This window comes from Geotrypetes seraphini, chromosome 12 (genome assembly GCF_902459505.1).
Source record: "Geotrypetes seraphini chromosome 12, aGeoSer1.1, whole genome shotgun sequence".
NCBI lineage: Eukaryota > Metazoa > Chordata > Amphibia > Gymnophiona > Dermophiidae > Geotrypetes > Geotrypetes seraphini.
Window position 1 is genome coordinate 30,829,807 of NC_047095.1, and position 16,503 is coordinate 30,846,309.

Consider the following 16,503-nt stretch of genomic DNA (forward strand, 5'->3'; position numbering starts at 1 on the left):
GTTTCCATAGTTTTAATGGTGCTACTTCTAGGCTATGGTCCAGTGCCTCGTCCCAGAGCATCACCTGTTCTGTGAGGTTTATGGTCTCGGTTATTTTGGTTTCCATGAAGTGTGTTTCCAGTCTGGTTTTCAGTTTGCTGTCGTCTGATTCCTCTCCCCATTCTTGGTCTTGTTCCATTTTTGCTTTATTGTTTTCTAGTTTCTGGTTGATTTTATTCTGAAGCTGACTAAGTGGTGGTCTGTCCATGGCACTTAGAGGTGGGGGTGCAGTCTCCTATATCCTCCTCTCTGCCGAACAGTATGTCTATGGCGTGTCCTTTAGTATGGGTTTGTTCTGTCACTGTTTGGTGTAGTCCTAGACCTTCCAGTTGTTGGACTGCCTGTTGAGCTTTTTGGCACGTTGGGTCATCTACATGTAGGTTAAGGTCTCCGCATACCCAGAATGAGGAGACTATTAGATTAATTTCTGCGATAGATTCACAATGTTTTGCCTCTCTTCTGTGTCCAGATCAGGGATGGCATATAACACCATTTTGCCCATTGTGTTTGAGTTTCCTACTCAAAGAAGTAGACATTCTGCTCCTGTCGGTTGGGTGATTTTCATTTGTTGGAAGTCCAGGTTGGATTTGTGTATAACTGCTACTCCTCCTTCCCCCTTACCGTTTCTATTTTGGAGCATGATGTGATAGTCTGGTGGGCAAGCCTCACTTATGACAACCCCACTGTTTTCTGTGAGCCAGGATTCTGTAATCGCAAAGAAATCTAGTGTGCTTTTCTCATTTAGGTCAATGATCTGGATTTCTTTTTTGTTCATGGATCTTGTGTTCAGTAGGCCTCCTTTCCATGGTGTATTTTATTTTTCTGTATTATGGTTGGTGTCTGTCTGTTGCCTGGTTCTTCTTTTTCTATTTTATTGTATTCCCTGCTTTCTCCTTGGGGGGTGTTGATCTTATTGGGTCCTTTTCATAGCACATTTTTGTTGGAGGAATGTTCCTATGTTCTTTGCCATAAGTGTTATCCCAGAGAGCCCTTATGCTATGCTATGACGGGGCAGATTGTTACAAGTATAAGGTGGTAAAACATTTGAGCTAGTACATTACCTATATTATCTTGTTAGCTTTAGTCTCTTTAGGTTGAATTTGGCTGAGTAGCAGGTGGAGGGTGTTGAGGATGGGAGGGTATATATATATATATATGATGTGAGCCTTGGGGTGGCGGTGGGGGGGTATAGTGTGGCTGTGGAGACTTATCTCGAAAGGTATGTCCTATACTTTCCAGAAGTTTTGTCCTCAAAGAAAGGATGAGGGAGAGAAAGAGGGAGAGAAAGATTTCTGTCTCAGGGCAGAGTTAGAAGTTCTGAGTTCCCAGGTAAAGCAGATGAAATGAATGTATGCTAATTAGTTTGTTGGTGTGACTGTTTATGCTGTCTGGCCCATCATAACTATTCAAGGCTTGTGTGGATGGGATTAGACAGAATTCACGGGGATGGGGACAGAGTTTGCGGGGAAGGGATGGGAGCAAACTTTATCCCTGTGTCATTCGCTAATGTATAGTACTGTACCTCCTAAAGCTGCATTTCAGCTTCATCAATGTCAGCCTGATAAGTTTGAAATATAAATGTTTGAAATACAGGTGCAGGTTTCCATTATATACCAGTCAAAAATAGGTTTCTGCCCCTCCTCCCCACTCTTTAATAATTATTCCAGCTCCCCTGGGTTGAAATGCTCTTTGTTGTTACCAAATGATCTCATTTTTCTTGTAAGAAGAAAAATGTAAAAGCTGTCTGCTGCAGAAGAAGGATGGATAGTGCTGGTTTTAGATGTTACACATGGTCCTTTGGTGCTTACAAGCATTCTTTTCTTATCCCGTCGTTTCATTTTGTCATGTCTGCTTTCATAAAGAATCGGAGACAAAGTGGAGTTCTGTTTTAATTTAGCGCTTTCTCTTTTTTTTTTCTTGCAGATTTTTTGCACATTTCAGTAGGAGATGAAAGATAACTTAAAGGCTGTGTTTTTTTCTTTTCTTTCCAAAGGTGTTCTGAAGGATTATTTAAGAGAATTACCCTCCCCTTTGATTACAAAACAGCTGTATGAAGCAGTGTTAAACAGCATGGTTAAAAAACCTTTAAAAAGGACTGCAAATAGCTGTGAAAATGACACGAGTGATTCAGAGTTCACCGTTGGGCTTCTAGATTGTTTGCCGGATGTGGAGAAGGTAAGCATCGCCCTGAGACTGAATTATTTCTGGAAACTGCCAGTGGGAAGAAGAGTGACCCAGAGAGCTGCTTTATGTTCATTTCCCGCAGTCCCGGATTTTCCAAATTGCTGGCACCTTCTGAATTAATGACACATTTTACCCTGTCAAGAAGAGATGAGTGGGTTTTGCATATTTAAACCCACATTAGTACATTGGATTTGGGTTTTGCTTTAATTACTTTCTTTTCTAAATCAGAGTTATATACAGGATTGTAGGTATTTCTCTGTGCAGAAGGGTTTACAATTTAAGGTCTAGATGAAAAAAGGGTTTACAATTTAAGGGCTAGGTTAAAAACATGTTAAGTGCAAGCCTTTTTGCTAAGGATATGATGGGATAAAGCATGCTTTATGTACAAAAAAATGGATATTTTAAAATTTTGTGGTGGTGTTTGGATATATGGCGAAAAGGAAAGAAGGTATCAAGCCTCAAAGCAAAGTAGAACAAACGAAAAGAGGCACTGGAGAGGTCAAATCCAACCTGTGGTCATGAGTCCTTTATTTACAGCTTGAACCAAAGATTGATAACAAGTCTTTTCCAAAGATTGCTAAAACAGGCAAAGTTCTACAAAAGCAAAGTCCCGACTAGGATCCAAATTTCGGCGACTCTGTCGCCTTCTTCAGGGAACTTACAACGTACTACGAACGGTGTGTGTAAACGCACATTATTTAAAGATATTTAAGTAGAAAGTCCAACAAAGTAGTTGAAATTTGCGATAGCTGTCAAGTAAGAAAATCATGTGTTGGATAGTGGGTTAACCATAATCGTAGGAAAGTTTATTGTTTTGCACTCCAAGTTTCTTTTTTTTTTTTTTTTTTAAGTACAACAAATATGCACTTCCACTATTTACTAGTTTTATCAGCTTAGTCAGACCTTCAGAAGATGGGTATATATTGATGTGAAAAAGTATCCCCTTCCTAATTTTCCCTATTGAATATTTCACTCTGGTTTCTGAACAAAAGACAAAACCAGAAATAACTGAAATCGCCAACCTCCTTATGTCACTGGACTTTCCATACCCAGACACAGAAATAACCCACGAAAAAGGACACAAACTAGACCTAATCACCTTCTCCCACAAAGAAATACTAGCCCCCAAAATACAATATCACTCAGGCCCCTGGGAAAAATGTATCTGGTCAGACCATTTCATTGGCAAGTTCAATCTACATTGGCAAAAACAGAATACACAACAAAAACACAAATATGAACACAGTAACCACCCGTGGCATTATTAACCCAACCGAATTCTGGACCCACTACGAGTTACAACCCATAAACACAGAAATTCAGGATTTCCCCGCAACATGGGAAATCTACAGCAAAGAACTCTTAGATCAAATAGCACCTTATAAAACATACAAAAAGAAAAATAGACCACCAAACGAATGGTTTGACGGTGAACTTCTAACCACCAAACAGGAACTAAGAAAACTGGAGAGAATCTGGCAAAAAACAAACAATGATTCAGACAAGTCAAACTGGAAACAAAAAATGAAAATATACAAAAATCTGATCAAAGAAAAACGCACTAAGCATTATGCAAATAAAATCGGTACTTCAAAAATAAACAGCAAAGAATTATTCAAACTAGTAAAAACTATAACCGATACAACACAAATACTGAAAAAGGACACTGAGCCCACTCCATCGGCACAAACCCTAGCCAACTTCTTTCAAAACAAAATCACCGAATTAAGAGCAACTCTACCCACATCCACAACAAATGCTCTTCAATTCCTGGACCCCCATGACCAAGACACCAGAGTAGACATGCTATGGGACCACCTCGAATACCCAAACTGGCAGCAATTCCTAAATTTATTTAACAAGTACACCAAATCTAACTGCCTACTTGATGCATGTCCCCCTAAAATCATGACAATTGCCCCCCTAGAATTTAAAAAGGAACTTTTTGCATGGCTAACATCCGCCCTTGCAAACGGAACACTAAACAAAAAAATGGGACATATACTAATCACTCCAATCCCCAAAGATCAAAAAGCCTCCTCAGCACTGACACCCAATTTCAGACCCATAGCAAGCATTCCCCTCTTCACAAAGATACAGGAAGGATTGGTCAACCTACAACTAGTCAATTACCTGGACAAATTTAACCTCCTTAGCGAACACCAATCAGGATTCAGAAAAGGATACAACACAGAAACTGTCCTAGCCTCCTTGCTGAACCACCTTTATGATCTCTTTAGCAAAGGCAAAAGCGCACTGATCCTACAATTAGATCTCAGCAGCGCGTTCGACCTGGTAGACCACGAAACCATGCTACTGTGCCTTGAAGCAATGGGAATCTTGGGAAAGGCAAAGAAATGGTTCCAAGAGTTCCTAACAAATAGATCCTACCGAGTAATCAGCAATGGACACTACTCTAAACCATGGAAAAACCCTTCAGGCGTGCCTCAAGGTTCCCCCCTATCCCCCACACTTTTCAATATCTACATCGCCTCCTTAGGTCACCTACTACAAAAACTAAATTTAATATACTACATCTATGCGGACGACATATCCATCCTTATACCCTTAAACGAAATCACAAAAGAAACTGTAGATAATCTCTCAAACACAATGACCGCAATCGATAAATGGACCACTAATTTCAAACTAAAACTAAACGCAGAGAAAACAAAAGTCTTTCTGGCTAGTCCCAATGACAAAATTACGAAAACATCGATAAAAATAAACAACCACGAATACCCAATTTCCAAAAACATAAAAATACTGGGTATCACTCTTGACACTCACCTAACTATGACTGACCACACAAACTCACTTGTGAAAAAATGCTTTTATACGCTATGGAAACTAAGAACCATAAAAAAATTCTTTGACCCTTCATCATTCAGGTTGCTGGTACAGGCACTGATCCTATCCCTTCTTGACTACTGCAACATCATCTACCTAGGCATCCCACAAAAAACAATAAAAAAACTAAGATTAATACAAAACACCGCCGTTCGCCTAATTTTCGGACTTAGAAAAAACGACCACATCAGCCCCTACTACAAAAAGTTGCACTGGCTTCCAATAGAAGCGCGAATTCTATTCAAATTCGCTTGCACCTGTTTCAAACAAGCCTGGGGACTATCACCTTCATACCTACAAACTCACTTCACCCTACACAACCCCACAAGAACGACCAGAAACAAAAACATCTTTGCATACCCAAAGACCACAGGCTGCAGATACAAATCCTTCTTGGACAGAACCTTTAAGTTCCAAGCGAACAGACAGCAAACCTGGCTGAAAAACCACATAAACGAACCAAATATGACTTATAATACATTCCGCAAATCGATCAAAACCACCCTATTCGCTAAATTCATTGACTAAAACGGTCCCCTCCCCCACTAAGACCCCCCTCATGGATGTTCTAAATCTTTCAGACACTCATTACCCTTAGATCTCCAATTAATATGTAAGTTTACCATTTAGACTATTGTACGGCATCTAGACTCTTTGTTCGGTACTGTATTTAAACTTATTGTATAGTATTGTATTTAGACTTACTGTATTGTATTATATGTGGACTTATTGTATTGTATTAGCATTGTACTGTACTAAGACCTTTGTTATTCGCTGAATGTCCAGCCTTCTTACATTGTAAACCGCCTAGAAGTCGCCTGACTATGGCGGTATAGAAAAATAAAGTTATTATTATTATTATTATTATATTTAAACAAAATGTAATATTAGGCAAAGGGATCTTGAGTAAACACATAACACAGTTTTTATGTTACAGTATTGTATCATTTATGGAAGTTATCCATCATCCATATCAGAATGTGAAAAAGTAACTGCCCCCCCTTAGTTACTCAATCAACCAACTGAAAAATGTAATTGATAATTAGAGTCGGCTGATTGAACACAGTCAGGCTTGATTGTATCCAACCCTGTTGAATCTAAACCTCACTATATATTCAACCTTACCATGACAGTGAAATAGTCAGCACAAAGTTTCTACAAGAATGCTATGTCAATCCAGAAGAGACAAGAAAAAAAGTTGTTCAAATATATCAATCTGAAAAAGGGTTATAAAGTAATTTCTAAAGCTCTGGGACTCGACCGAACCACAGTGAGAGATCCATTATCTCCAATGGGAAAGACTTGGAACAATAGTCAATCTTCCTAGGAGTGGGCAGCGTGCAAAATTACTTCAAGGGTGCACTGACAACTCATCTGGGAGTTGTTCTCAGGTCTCTCTAGTTTCAGCTAAGGTCAGCATTCATGACTGCACAATAAGAAAGAGACTGGTCAAAAATGGTATACCCAAGAGAGTAGCAAGGTGCAAACCAGTGATATCCAAAAATAATTGTCGTTTCACATTTGCAAAAACACACCTTGAAGATCCCATAAGTCTTTTGGGATAACATTCTGTGGACAGATGAGTCAAAATTGGAATTCTTTGGACAACACAGGTCCCATTATGTCTGCTGTAAAGCAAATATAGCATTGTACAGTAAGAACATCATACCCACAGTCAAACAAGGTGGTGGTAGTGTTATGGTAAGGGGATGCTTTGCTGCTTCAGGACCTGGAAAACTTGCCATTATTGAAGGAATCATGAATTTTGCACTGTAAAAGAAAACTGAAGAGTTTAATTCTAAAATCTGCAACCTTACTTATAGCTGCCCCTTCTGTGGAGATGATCTGGCCAACTCTGGTAGATCTGGGGAAGTCTATGATATTTCAAAATAATTCACCAAAGAGTAGTAAAAGTAGAACGTCAGATAGACAAAGATAATCTGGAGTAGCAAACATTGTCCAAGATGATCGTAGAGAGAACAAGAAATTAAAGACCTTAAAAATTTATTAAGGATATAAATTATTTCCGAAGTAGAAATGAAGCCATGTTCAAAATTATCACCTAAAGACATGTTAAAGAGATATATTACAAAAGTGTTGCAAGTTCCATCAGATAAAAATTCCACCTTTAACTCGGGTATATCATTTACCCTTATCGAAGAGTTCTGAAGCAAACCAAGAAGATCCACAGGAGCTGGACGGTCCCCTTAGATATCTCAACAATTTTGGAGACATCTGAAACTGAAGTAGTGACTATTTCTACTCTTGTAGCAACATTTGCATTGGCACTAGATGAGCAATGGTTATTGAATTTGGTTTTCAGACATAGAGAAGACCTTTTTCATGGTTTAAAAATTTGTCTTTCCTGATGTTTCTCAAGATACTCAAAAAAGTAGAAGACAGTTTCTTTTGTTGAGACCAGGGTTACTTCAATTAGGGGCGACTTTCTTTTTGAGGTATCCTTGCAAATATGTAGTCAGATTTCAATCCTATAAATATGTGGGGGGTTTTGGGTTTTTAAAAAAAATTTGAACCATTTAACTGCATTTCTGACAGAGGACTGCATTTCAACCATTAGTATAGGAAGGCTGTTAGTTTTTCCTGTTATCCCAGGACAAGCAGGCAGCATATTCTCACTAATGGATGAAGTCACCGATGGAGCCCCGGTACAGACACTTGAAAAGTGAATCGCAATTTTAAGCTTAGAAAGTCTGCGATTAGCACACACCGCGCATGCGCGAGTACCTTCCCGACTGACGTATGCGCGCGGGTCCCTCAGTTTTCTAGTTTCTGTGGAGCTATAAAAATGCATTTTTTCAATACCTGTTGAATTTTTTCTCTCGCTTGCCTTCACGCTCTCGCGGATTATGACTTTTTTTGTCACAGTTCTTTTGTTTTTTTATTTTCTTTTGTGTATCAAGTAAAAAAAAAAATCTCTTTTTTTCTTTTTACTTTGCCGTCATGGGCTTTGGCCCAGTAGGGCTTTATGGACTCTTTTCACCATAGAGTTCAATTTGTCAACGGCTGTCTTCTCGTCCATGTCCCACCCACCAACGGGTTTCAAAAAGTGCGGTTGCTGTGCTTGGGCCATTTCTGTAATCGACCCTCACCGCTGGTGCTTGCAGTGTCTGGGACCTGAGCAACATGCCGACTCTTGCTCCCGCTGCTCGTCCCTTCAGAAGCGCACTCTCAAAAATCGGTTGCTTCAACAAAAACAATTGTTCGGTGCCGCAATGGGCACGGACCCCAATTCATCTCCGACACCGTCCGCGTCAACCTAGACCACACCAACCAAGACAACACCGAGGGTAGATCCACCAACTTTGACTCTGGTGTCGCAGTTCACTCTGTGAAGGCTTAGAAGCCTTCCACTACCCCTTCCGGGACGCAGGTCGAAGTTGCAGTGAGTCAAGACCTGCTGACCTCGCGCACGGCTCCAATATTGGTGAGTGCCCCCTCTTCGGCCTCATCATCCCCTGACCGTGTTGACCAGCCATCCATACCAGCTAAAAAGAAGCAAATGGTACTGGCACTTTCCCTTAAGCAGAAAATTGAAAATCTGCTTCGGGAGGAGTTAGGAGAGCATTTTACCCTTTAGCGCTGGCTCACTTTTTAGCAAGCATGGCACCAACCCTCCAGGAGCTAGTCTGGTCTGAGTTGTTCAAGACACCGACCACTCCACTTAATGCTACTCCACTGGTGTGGACATCCTCGACCCAGGACTCGAGCATTCCACTTCGGCACCAATCCTCCTCGGCCACATCTCGAGAGGCTGCTCCGGCACGGTCAGGCAAAGTCTCCAGTAAATCTAAACATTTGGAGACCTCGACACCGAGCCGTCGACACCGATCCCATCATTTCAGAGATTCAGATTTATTGGAAGCTACTGAGCCTGAAATGCCATCTACTACCAATGTGGACTCTTCTGCTTCTGTGTCACCTAGACGTTCACCTACCAGAGCTTCTTCTCCTTCAGAGAAACTTTCTTTTCTAGATTTTTGCGACAGATGGCACATGATCTGGATGTTTCGTTGGAGGCTGATTCCAAATACAACAAGCAGTACTTGGACACACTTGATTATGATCTTCCTCATAAGGAACTGTTAAAGCTTCCACTCCATGCCATTCTGAAGGAAACTTTTTTTTTTTTTTAATCTTTATTCATTTTCAAACTTACAATAAGTGTGACAGTAAGTTAAAACATTTTAACATTAAATGTATCACTTAATATTCAGCAATAATACAAATCATATAACCGTAACTCCCTCCCTTCCCACCCTTTCATAACAAATATTTTTATATGATTTACTAAAAATTATCCCTCCCCACCCTGAATATTGAACTTATTAATTACAATATTTTGTTAACGGCTCCCACACATCTTGAAATTTCCTTAAATACCCCTGCTGTGTAGCTATTACTCTTTCCATTTTATATATATGACACAATGAGTTCCACCAAAAATTATAATTCAGTCTACTCCAGTTCTTCCAGTTATAAGTAATTTGTTGTATGGCAACCCCTGTCATTAAAAGCAAAAGCTTATTACTATTCGAAGATATCTGACTCTGTGCTCTCATTGACATGCCAAATAATATAGTATCATAGGTCAATGTCACCGGGTTTTCTAATGAACAATTAATTTGGCCCCAAATTGATTTCCAAAAAGCCATAATAAATGGACAATAGAACAATAAATGGTCTAAAGTCCCTGGTTCAAGATGACAATGTCATATTAGACTTAGAGCTATCCAACTTTTGTAACCGAACAGGGGTCCATAATGCTCTATGCAACAAAAAAATCGAGTTTGTCTCATTGATGCAGACACTGTACATCTCATCCTCCAAGTCCAAATTCGTGGCCATTGGGACGCAGTAATTTGATGCTTAATCTCAATGCTCCAAATGTCACTCAGACCAGTCTTTGGTTTCTTCTTAATAAATCCAGCTATCAATTTATACCACTGGGCGGCCTGGTGTCCCAGGAAGTCCACCTGAAAGCATAAGAACTCCAAACTATATTGATTATTAAGATTTTTCCACTCAGGGAACCCCACCTGAATGGCCTGAAGGAAACTTTCTATAAAAACCTGAAGACTCCTCTCTGTGCCAGTGGCTCCTAAACGTTTGGAATCTATATAAGGTGGTACCCTTACCTGGCTTTGATAAGCCTCAATTGCCCCATGAGTCTCTCATGGTTGAATCCACTTTGAAGAAATCCTCGGGGGAAGTGTGTACGCATCCATTCTTCCTGGTAGAGAGGGTAGGACAATGGACAAGTTTGGTAGACGTGTGTACCAAAACTCAATGTTGGCAAACAGAGCATCCAATTATACCTTTTTCTTTTCCTGTGAGCAGGAACTCCTCCCTTCTACTTGCACCAGCCCCAGCCCTCCCTCTGACATTACTTCCTGTTTGTGGGACCAGGAAATGACATAAGAGGGCAGATTCAGCCAGCAAAAGCAGCGGGTAGGAAATCCTGCTTGCTGCCAGTGACAAAGAGGATTGGGGGAGGAATGCATTTAAGAGACCCCGTTCCATTGGGGGGGAGGGGGATACCAGGCGCTTCCACCCCAGGCACCAACTTCCCTCATTACACCGCTGCACTTGCCACAGCCCCTTGTGGCTACCATGTCCTATCAAGGCATCTTCAAAGTACTTATATAGTACCATGAGTAGCAGGTTTTTCTGACTGATGATCTTTTCATACAACCCATGTCATAAGCTTGATGCATTTGACAAGAGGGTGTCTGAGGCCTCTTCCTCCAATGAGGTACTTTATATGAAGCAGTAGGTGTTTGTGCCTGGCTATTGTTGTAATTCATAGTGAGTTACATCTCTTTATTTTTAGAAGTGTTATATACTGCCATGACAGCTCCCATAAACCATTCATGATGTGATGCATTCACGCAGGGGACAGAGAGTTTTTTTTATTTTATTTTAGTGTTATGTGTTTTGTAAACTGTTTGCACTTAACAGGTCTATTACTTTACTCTCTAGTGCCACTTTCAGTCATCTGTCAACTCTGCTTTCTTGGTAATATTATGAACTGAGAATAGCTGGTTTCACTGTTCACACAACTGACTTCTCGATTACTGTAACTCCCTGTATCGAGGCATTACTCAAAAAGAACAAAGAAGAATACAAATCATTCAAAATACTGCAGTAAAACTAATATACAAAGCTAAAAAATTTGACCACATTACGCCCTTATTGATTAAATCTCACTGGTTACCAATCACATATAGAATCATCTATAAAATTTTACTACTTACATTTAAGACTAAGACCACACATACTCCATCTTTCATTGACAGATACCTTATCCTTTATTACCCTTCAAGAATTCTTCGTTCAAGTAATCAACATCTCTTAAACATCCCCTCACCACAACATATCTTTTATGATTTCATCAGAAAAAAAAATATTTTCTGTCACAGCTCCAACTCTCTGGAATTCATTACCCCAGCATTTACGCAAAGAGACAAATTTAAAATAAACCTAAAAACTTTTCTATTTACAGACGCTTATAATATGTAACTTCCACCATGCAACAAAACTGTTCGAAGGAAGAGCATTCTCACCTTTCCTCATGTACTAACCTTTATTTGTTCTTCTTTCCTTTAATATATTGTATTTCTCCCCTCTCTCCTGGATGTTTCTATAAGTCCTGGTAGTATGTCATTTTAAATATATTCCCCTAAATTTTAACAATTTGTAAATATGATTGATGTTAACCACTTTGACAATTTTAGGCGGTGTATCAAAATTTTAATACTAATAATAATGCAATGTATTTTTCTCTTTCTAGGCCACTTTGAAGATGCTGTTGGATCACCTGAAGTTGGTAGCATCTTACCATGAAGTAAATAAGATGACCAGCCAGAATTTAGCTGTCTGCTTTGGGCCTGTACTGCTGAGCCAGAGGCAGGAGACTTCTGGGCACAACAAGAGAGTTTTTACGGATTCTGAAGAGCTCGCTAGTGCCCTAGACTTTAAAAAACACATCGAGGTGCTCCATTATTTGCTGCAGTTATGGCCAGGTAAGAGAACTGCTAAGAACCAGCTTTGTACAGTTAGACCAGCTCTCACATGCAGGTTCAGATACCTTTAAACTTTTTGGGAGGGTTCCAGTTTTGAGTCTGTTCCTAGGAATCTACTTTCTGGAAACTGTGACTTATGAAATCTCCAACTAACAAGTCAAGCCAAATCAGGACATGTCACTGAGCATGAAATACTCTGTTCTTTTCAAGGACTAAATCCTTAGTTTTAAGAGCAAGCCAGTGGAGTGAGCGTTCAATTGTTTAAAATCCACCCACCTAAAAAGTTGTTTTGCTTTTAATACTGTAGTGTGTGTCCATTCCGGCACATAGTCAGTGCTTAATTTGGAAGTGCACGCTTTTCTAAGCATATATAAACTCTTCCAGTACAATCTTCAGGTCAATGCCTATCCAAGTTTTGTGTATCTCTAGAAACTATTTTTACCTTTTTAGATCACTTGAAATAAGCTATCGTTGCTTGACAATGTTATTTTTCCAGGGTGGTCTTAAACGTTATTTGGTTATATTTCAACCTCACTTGCCTGAAATCCAAAAAACTTAGCAGCAGCAAATCTGCTACCATAAATGTTCTATCAGTATATGAGACTGCTACTAGTTGTCCGTACTGGCTACAGTTGTTGTGTTCCATTTTTTTTTTCATGGTTTTTCGTGGTAGATGTGACGCTGTTTGCATGGACTTTATGTAGATAGGATCATTTTAGAAGATTTGTATGATGATCCTGTAACCAGTGGGGGCTCGAATGGCTTGTGTAACCCATTCCAAGCTCCTTTGGGAAGGTGGACTAAAAATATTAAATAAATAAATTGGGCAGAGGTTTGCTTTCAAGGGATGGTGATTAATTTGCTGAGTGTGCTGTGTGTTGGACAGGTGTTTACAATGATCCCTTTTATTAATCACTAGCTTATAGAACTAAGCACCAAGCCATCTCTGTGCACATAGCAAGAGGAAATTACATTTTTTCTTACAGATTTCAGAGTTCAGCTGTGTATCAAAGACCCTGTGAAACAAGTTTCAGTTCAGTCTGTGGTTAATGATAACCATACGTGAACTTCTAAACCAGTTTCCTTGTTCTTCTGTACAGTTCTGCGGGTCCTAATTACTGGGAGGAAGTATTTTCATTCCTACCTCATCAAAGCCGTATGCCAGTTAATTGGTTTTCACTGGCACTGGCTGCAGAAATTAATGTTCATAGTAGTTCTGCTTTCAGAAAAGTTCAGGAAGGATGTAAAATGCAGGCAGCAGCTCTGAGCAAAATGAAAAGCAAAGCATTTTACTGTGATTAAATTGCAAGGTCTTGCTCAATTTTAGTCCTTTTACGCTAATGTAGCTAGGTAATATTTCTGTTCTTTATTGATTTTCTTTTTTTTTTTTGATGACCTTGTACCATGCCAGAGTGCAAAGCCTACTATGTTATCCTAAACCCCAGGCTCCTTTCATCCCAACCTAGTGCAGCCAAAACAAAGGAGGCTTTTATGGTGATAAATGAAGGGAGCAGATAAGACCAGAAGGATGCCCTTTCAAAAGAAAAGAGCCAGACTTTCTGCATCTTGCACTCAGTCCTGAAACGGCCCCTTTCTGTGCCCGGTGTGTGGGGGTTGCCTATGTGCAATTTTCTGTTCTCTGGGCTTCTCAAGTTTGAGTAAAGTCAACATGTTCAGACTATCATTTTTAGGGGAATAAATGTGTTCCGGCAATACGTTCATTATTTTTTTGATTGGAAATTTACGGTATATCTCCAACCAAAGTCCCCAAAAATAGAAGTTCACAGCAGCAATAAATGGTTAGATGAGCAGGGCTGAGAACCAGGAAAGCCTATAAGAATAGCCATACTGGGTCAGACCAATGGTCCATCCAGCTCAATATCTTGTTTCCACAGTGGCCAATCCAGGTAATAATTACGTGGCAGAAACCAGTGTAAATCCCACTACCGCTGCTGCTTGTGATTTTGTAAAAGTCTGTTAACCCTCCATTGCCTCGGGTGCAAACTTGAGGGGCAGATCTGTAAAGGACACCGTAAGTTGCATGCACTGATTCATAGACTAGGCTTATTTATGTGCTAATTCTGTTCTATAGACTTGGTTCTCTAGTCACATGGCATGTAACAGCAAATGGGCTGTACCTGTGGGAGGAGCATGGTCAAGCTTTGCAACATTTGTGCCTTCTAGAGTAGTTTCAGATACTTAGATACATCAACTTATGACTGGGTTTCAGTGCACCAAATTGGTTTTGCACCACTATTCTGTAAATGGGTTTGGCGCGCCTTAAAATGTCGTTATAGAGTTGACGCTAATTGCACATTTGTGTCGCGCCTCCACTTGCACCACTTTATGGAATTGCCACCGTAGATTGTAAGCCCTCCAGGGACTGGAATAAAGAAAGACATGAGCTTAATTCTAAAATCCTTTCTCTTCCCTACCATTTTAGAATAAAGAGCTGGTATCCATATTTATTTAGTTTTACTTTTTAATTAAACTTGGGTTTTTAGGGTTGTAGTTAGTTCCTTAGATTAAATAAAATGGTGCACTGTTTATCATAGAAAGGTCAGGGTTAATTACTTGCACTTTAATCATTGGTTCAGGTTAAAAATAGTCCTACTTAAAAATTTTAACGCTGAAGGGGATGTCTGGCTGCTTTAGAAACCTTCATCTGAGTGAGGTTCTTTTAATAGTGTCTGTCACTTGAAAACTACCTGCAAACGGTGCATACTTTCTTGCGTTTCGACTTCTTGAGGGGTGTGCGTGTAAGGTCTTGATTATTGTGTTTGCCTCTAGTGAATTTTTTTTTGAGGGGGTGCTAATTTGTGGGCTCTTATGTTGTCAATAGACTACTGATTAGCTCAATGCATTAATGAATAGTTGGGGTGGTTGAAGCTTAGTATTTATCCTTTTTGTGATGTTCACCAATGACCCAGTGGAATTCTAGACCTCAGTTGGCAAACTGCGTGTTGGGAATACATTTAATAGTTAACTTCCTAGTGCTGGAGGGCGTAGCTGTCTGCTGCAGGGATATGTGATACAGATTTTTCTAAAGCAAATTTTTTTTTTTTTTTTTAGTGCAAAATTCTACTGCCAAAGATTTGTCTCGACACCGTGACTCCCCAGAGATGCAGCCATCTTTGAATTATCTGAGAAGGAAGAAGCAACGACCTCAAATGTTGAACTTGAACAATACAGAAATTTCTGGTGTTCTTAGGCCAAGGCAGGCTCGACTGGACAGTCCCTCAAGTAATCGCTATGCAGGAGACTGGAGCGGCTGTGGGGAAAACTATTTCTCAACAACAAAAGAGAGTGTGAATGAGGCAGACTATGATGATGTTCCATCAGAAGATGCAGAAAGTGGAGAAGACTGCAGCAGAGCGGACGGATCAGATAATGTCATTAAAAACTCGAAATCCATAGCCAAAGAGCATTCATTCAAGGCCTACGTGAAAATGCAAGCAATAGATACAACAGTAGAACACAGAGTAAACCTCAAAGATCTACAAGAAAGCATTGATACTCTGATTGGGAACTTGGAGAGAGAACTCAACAAAAACAAATTAAACATTAGCTATTAATGTTTTATATTGCTATTGTATGGTATGTTGTTTTTCTGCCTTCTGCCCCAGTACTTCCTTTTCCTTTGCTAAGAATACCCTCTAAGACAGGGGTATCAAAGTCCCTCCTGGAGGGCCGCAATCCAGTTGGGTTTTCAGGATTTCCCCAATGAATATGCATGTGATCTATTAGCATACAATGAAAGCAGTGCATGCAAATAGATCTCATGCATATTCATTGGGGAAATCCTGAAAACCCGACTGGATTGCGGCCCTCCAGGAGGGACTTTGACACCCCTGCTCTAAGAAATCTGTTTCGTGTGTGTGTATGGTAAGCTTTCTTGGATCATTGTAAATTGCCTGATCCATTTGAAGCATTCCATGACTTTTTAACGAAAACTTTAATTTTCTTCTTATTAGAAGATTTTGTTGGTCTAACCCTCTGGGGTATAATATGCCTTAAAGAAAATCTTTATAAAATGTTATAAAAATGCTCTGCTTCAAGGTACAATAGAAACAGACACAAAATGCACTTCAAAACATTGAAGAACCTAAGAATGGCAATATTTTTTGTAGCTTGGATAGGAATAAGGACCTGTTGTCACAGAAGGAACTTTGGGACTACCACACATGTTGCATGTGGGTGATGGTTTCCACTGCTGGGCCAGTGATTTTCAATGCTTTGTACAAAAAGGGGTAACCCCCCACAAAAAAACTTCTACAAAGCAGAATAAAGAATTGTACAGATGTTATTTTTCATCGATTAACATTTTCAGTAATTATTCAGATAGAGAGACCCTATTTTTTTCTAGTCCTCTTGAGTATGGATTTTT

The 16,503-nt window shown here is 39.8% G+C and overlaps 1 protein-coding gene across 1 annotated transcript in view; it reads left to right on the top strand.

The window, feature by feature from the left end:
• SYDE2 (synapse defective Rho GTPase homolog 2) overlaps positions 1-15,832 on the top strand; it is a 110,621-nt gene extending 94,789 nt beyond the window's left edge. Inside the window, exons 6-8 of the mRNA XM_033916982.1 lie at positions 2,033-2,214; positions 11,885-12,116; positions 15,189-15,832. Coding sequence (XP_033772873.1) covers positions 2,033-2,214; positions 11,885-12,116; positions 15,189-15,691 — 917 coding nt within the window. The 3' untranslated portion in view covers positions 15,692-15,832. The remainder of the gene's footprint in view (positions 1-2,032; positions 2,215-11,884; positions 12,117-15,188) is intronic.
• Positions 15,833-16,503: the final 671 nt, after the last annotated feature.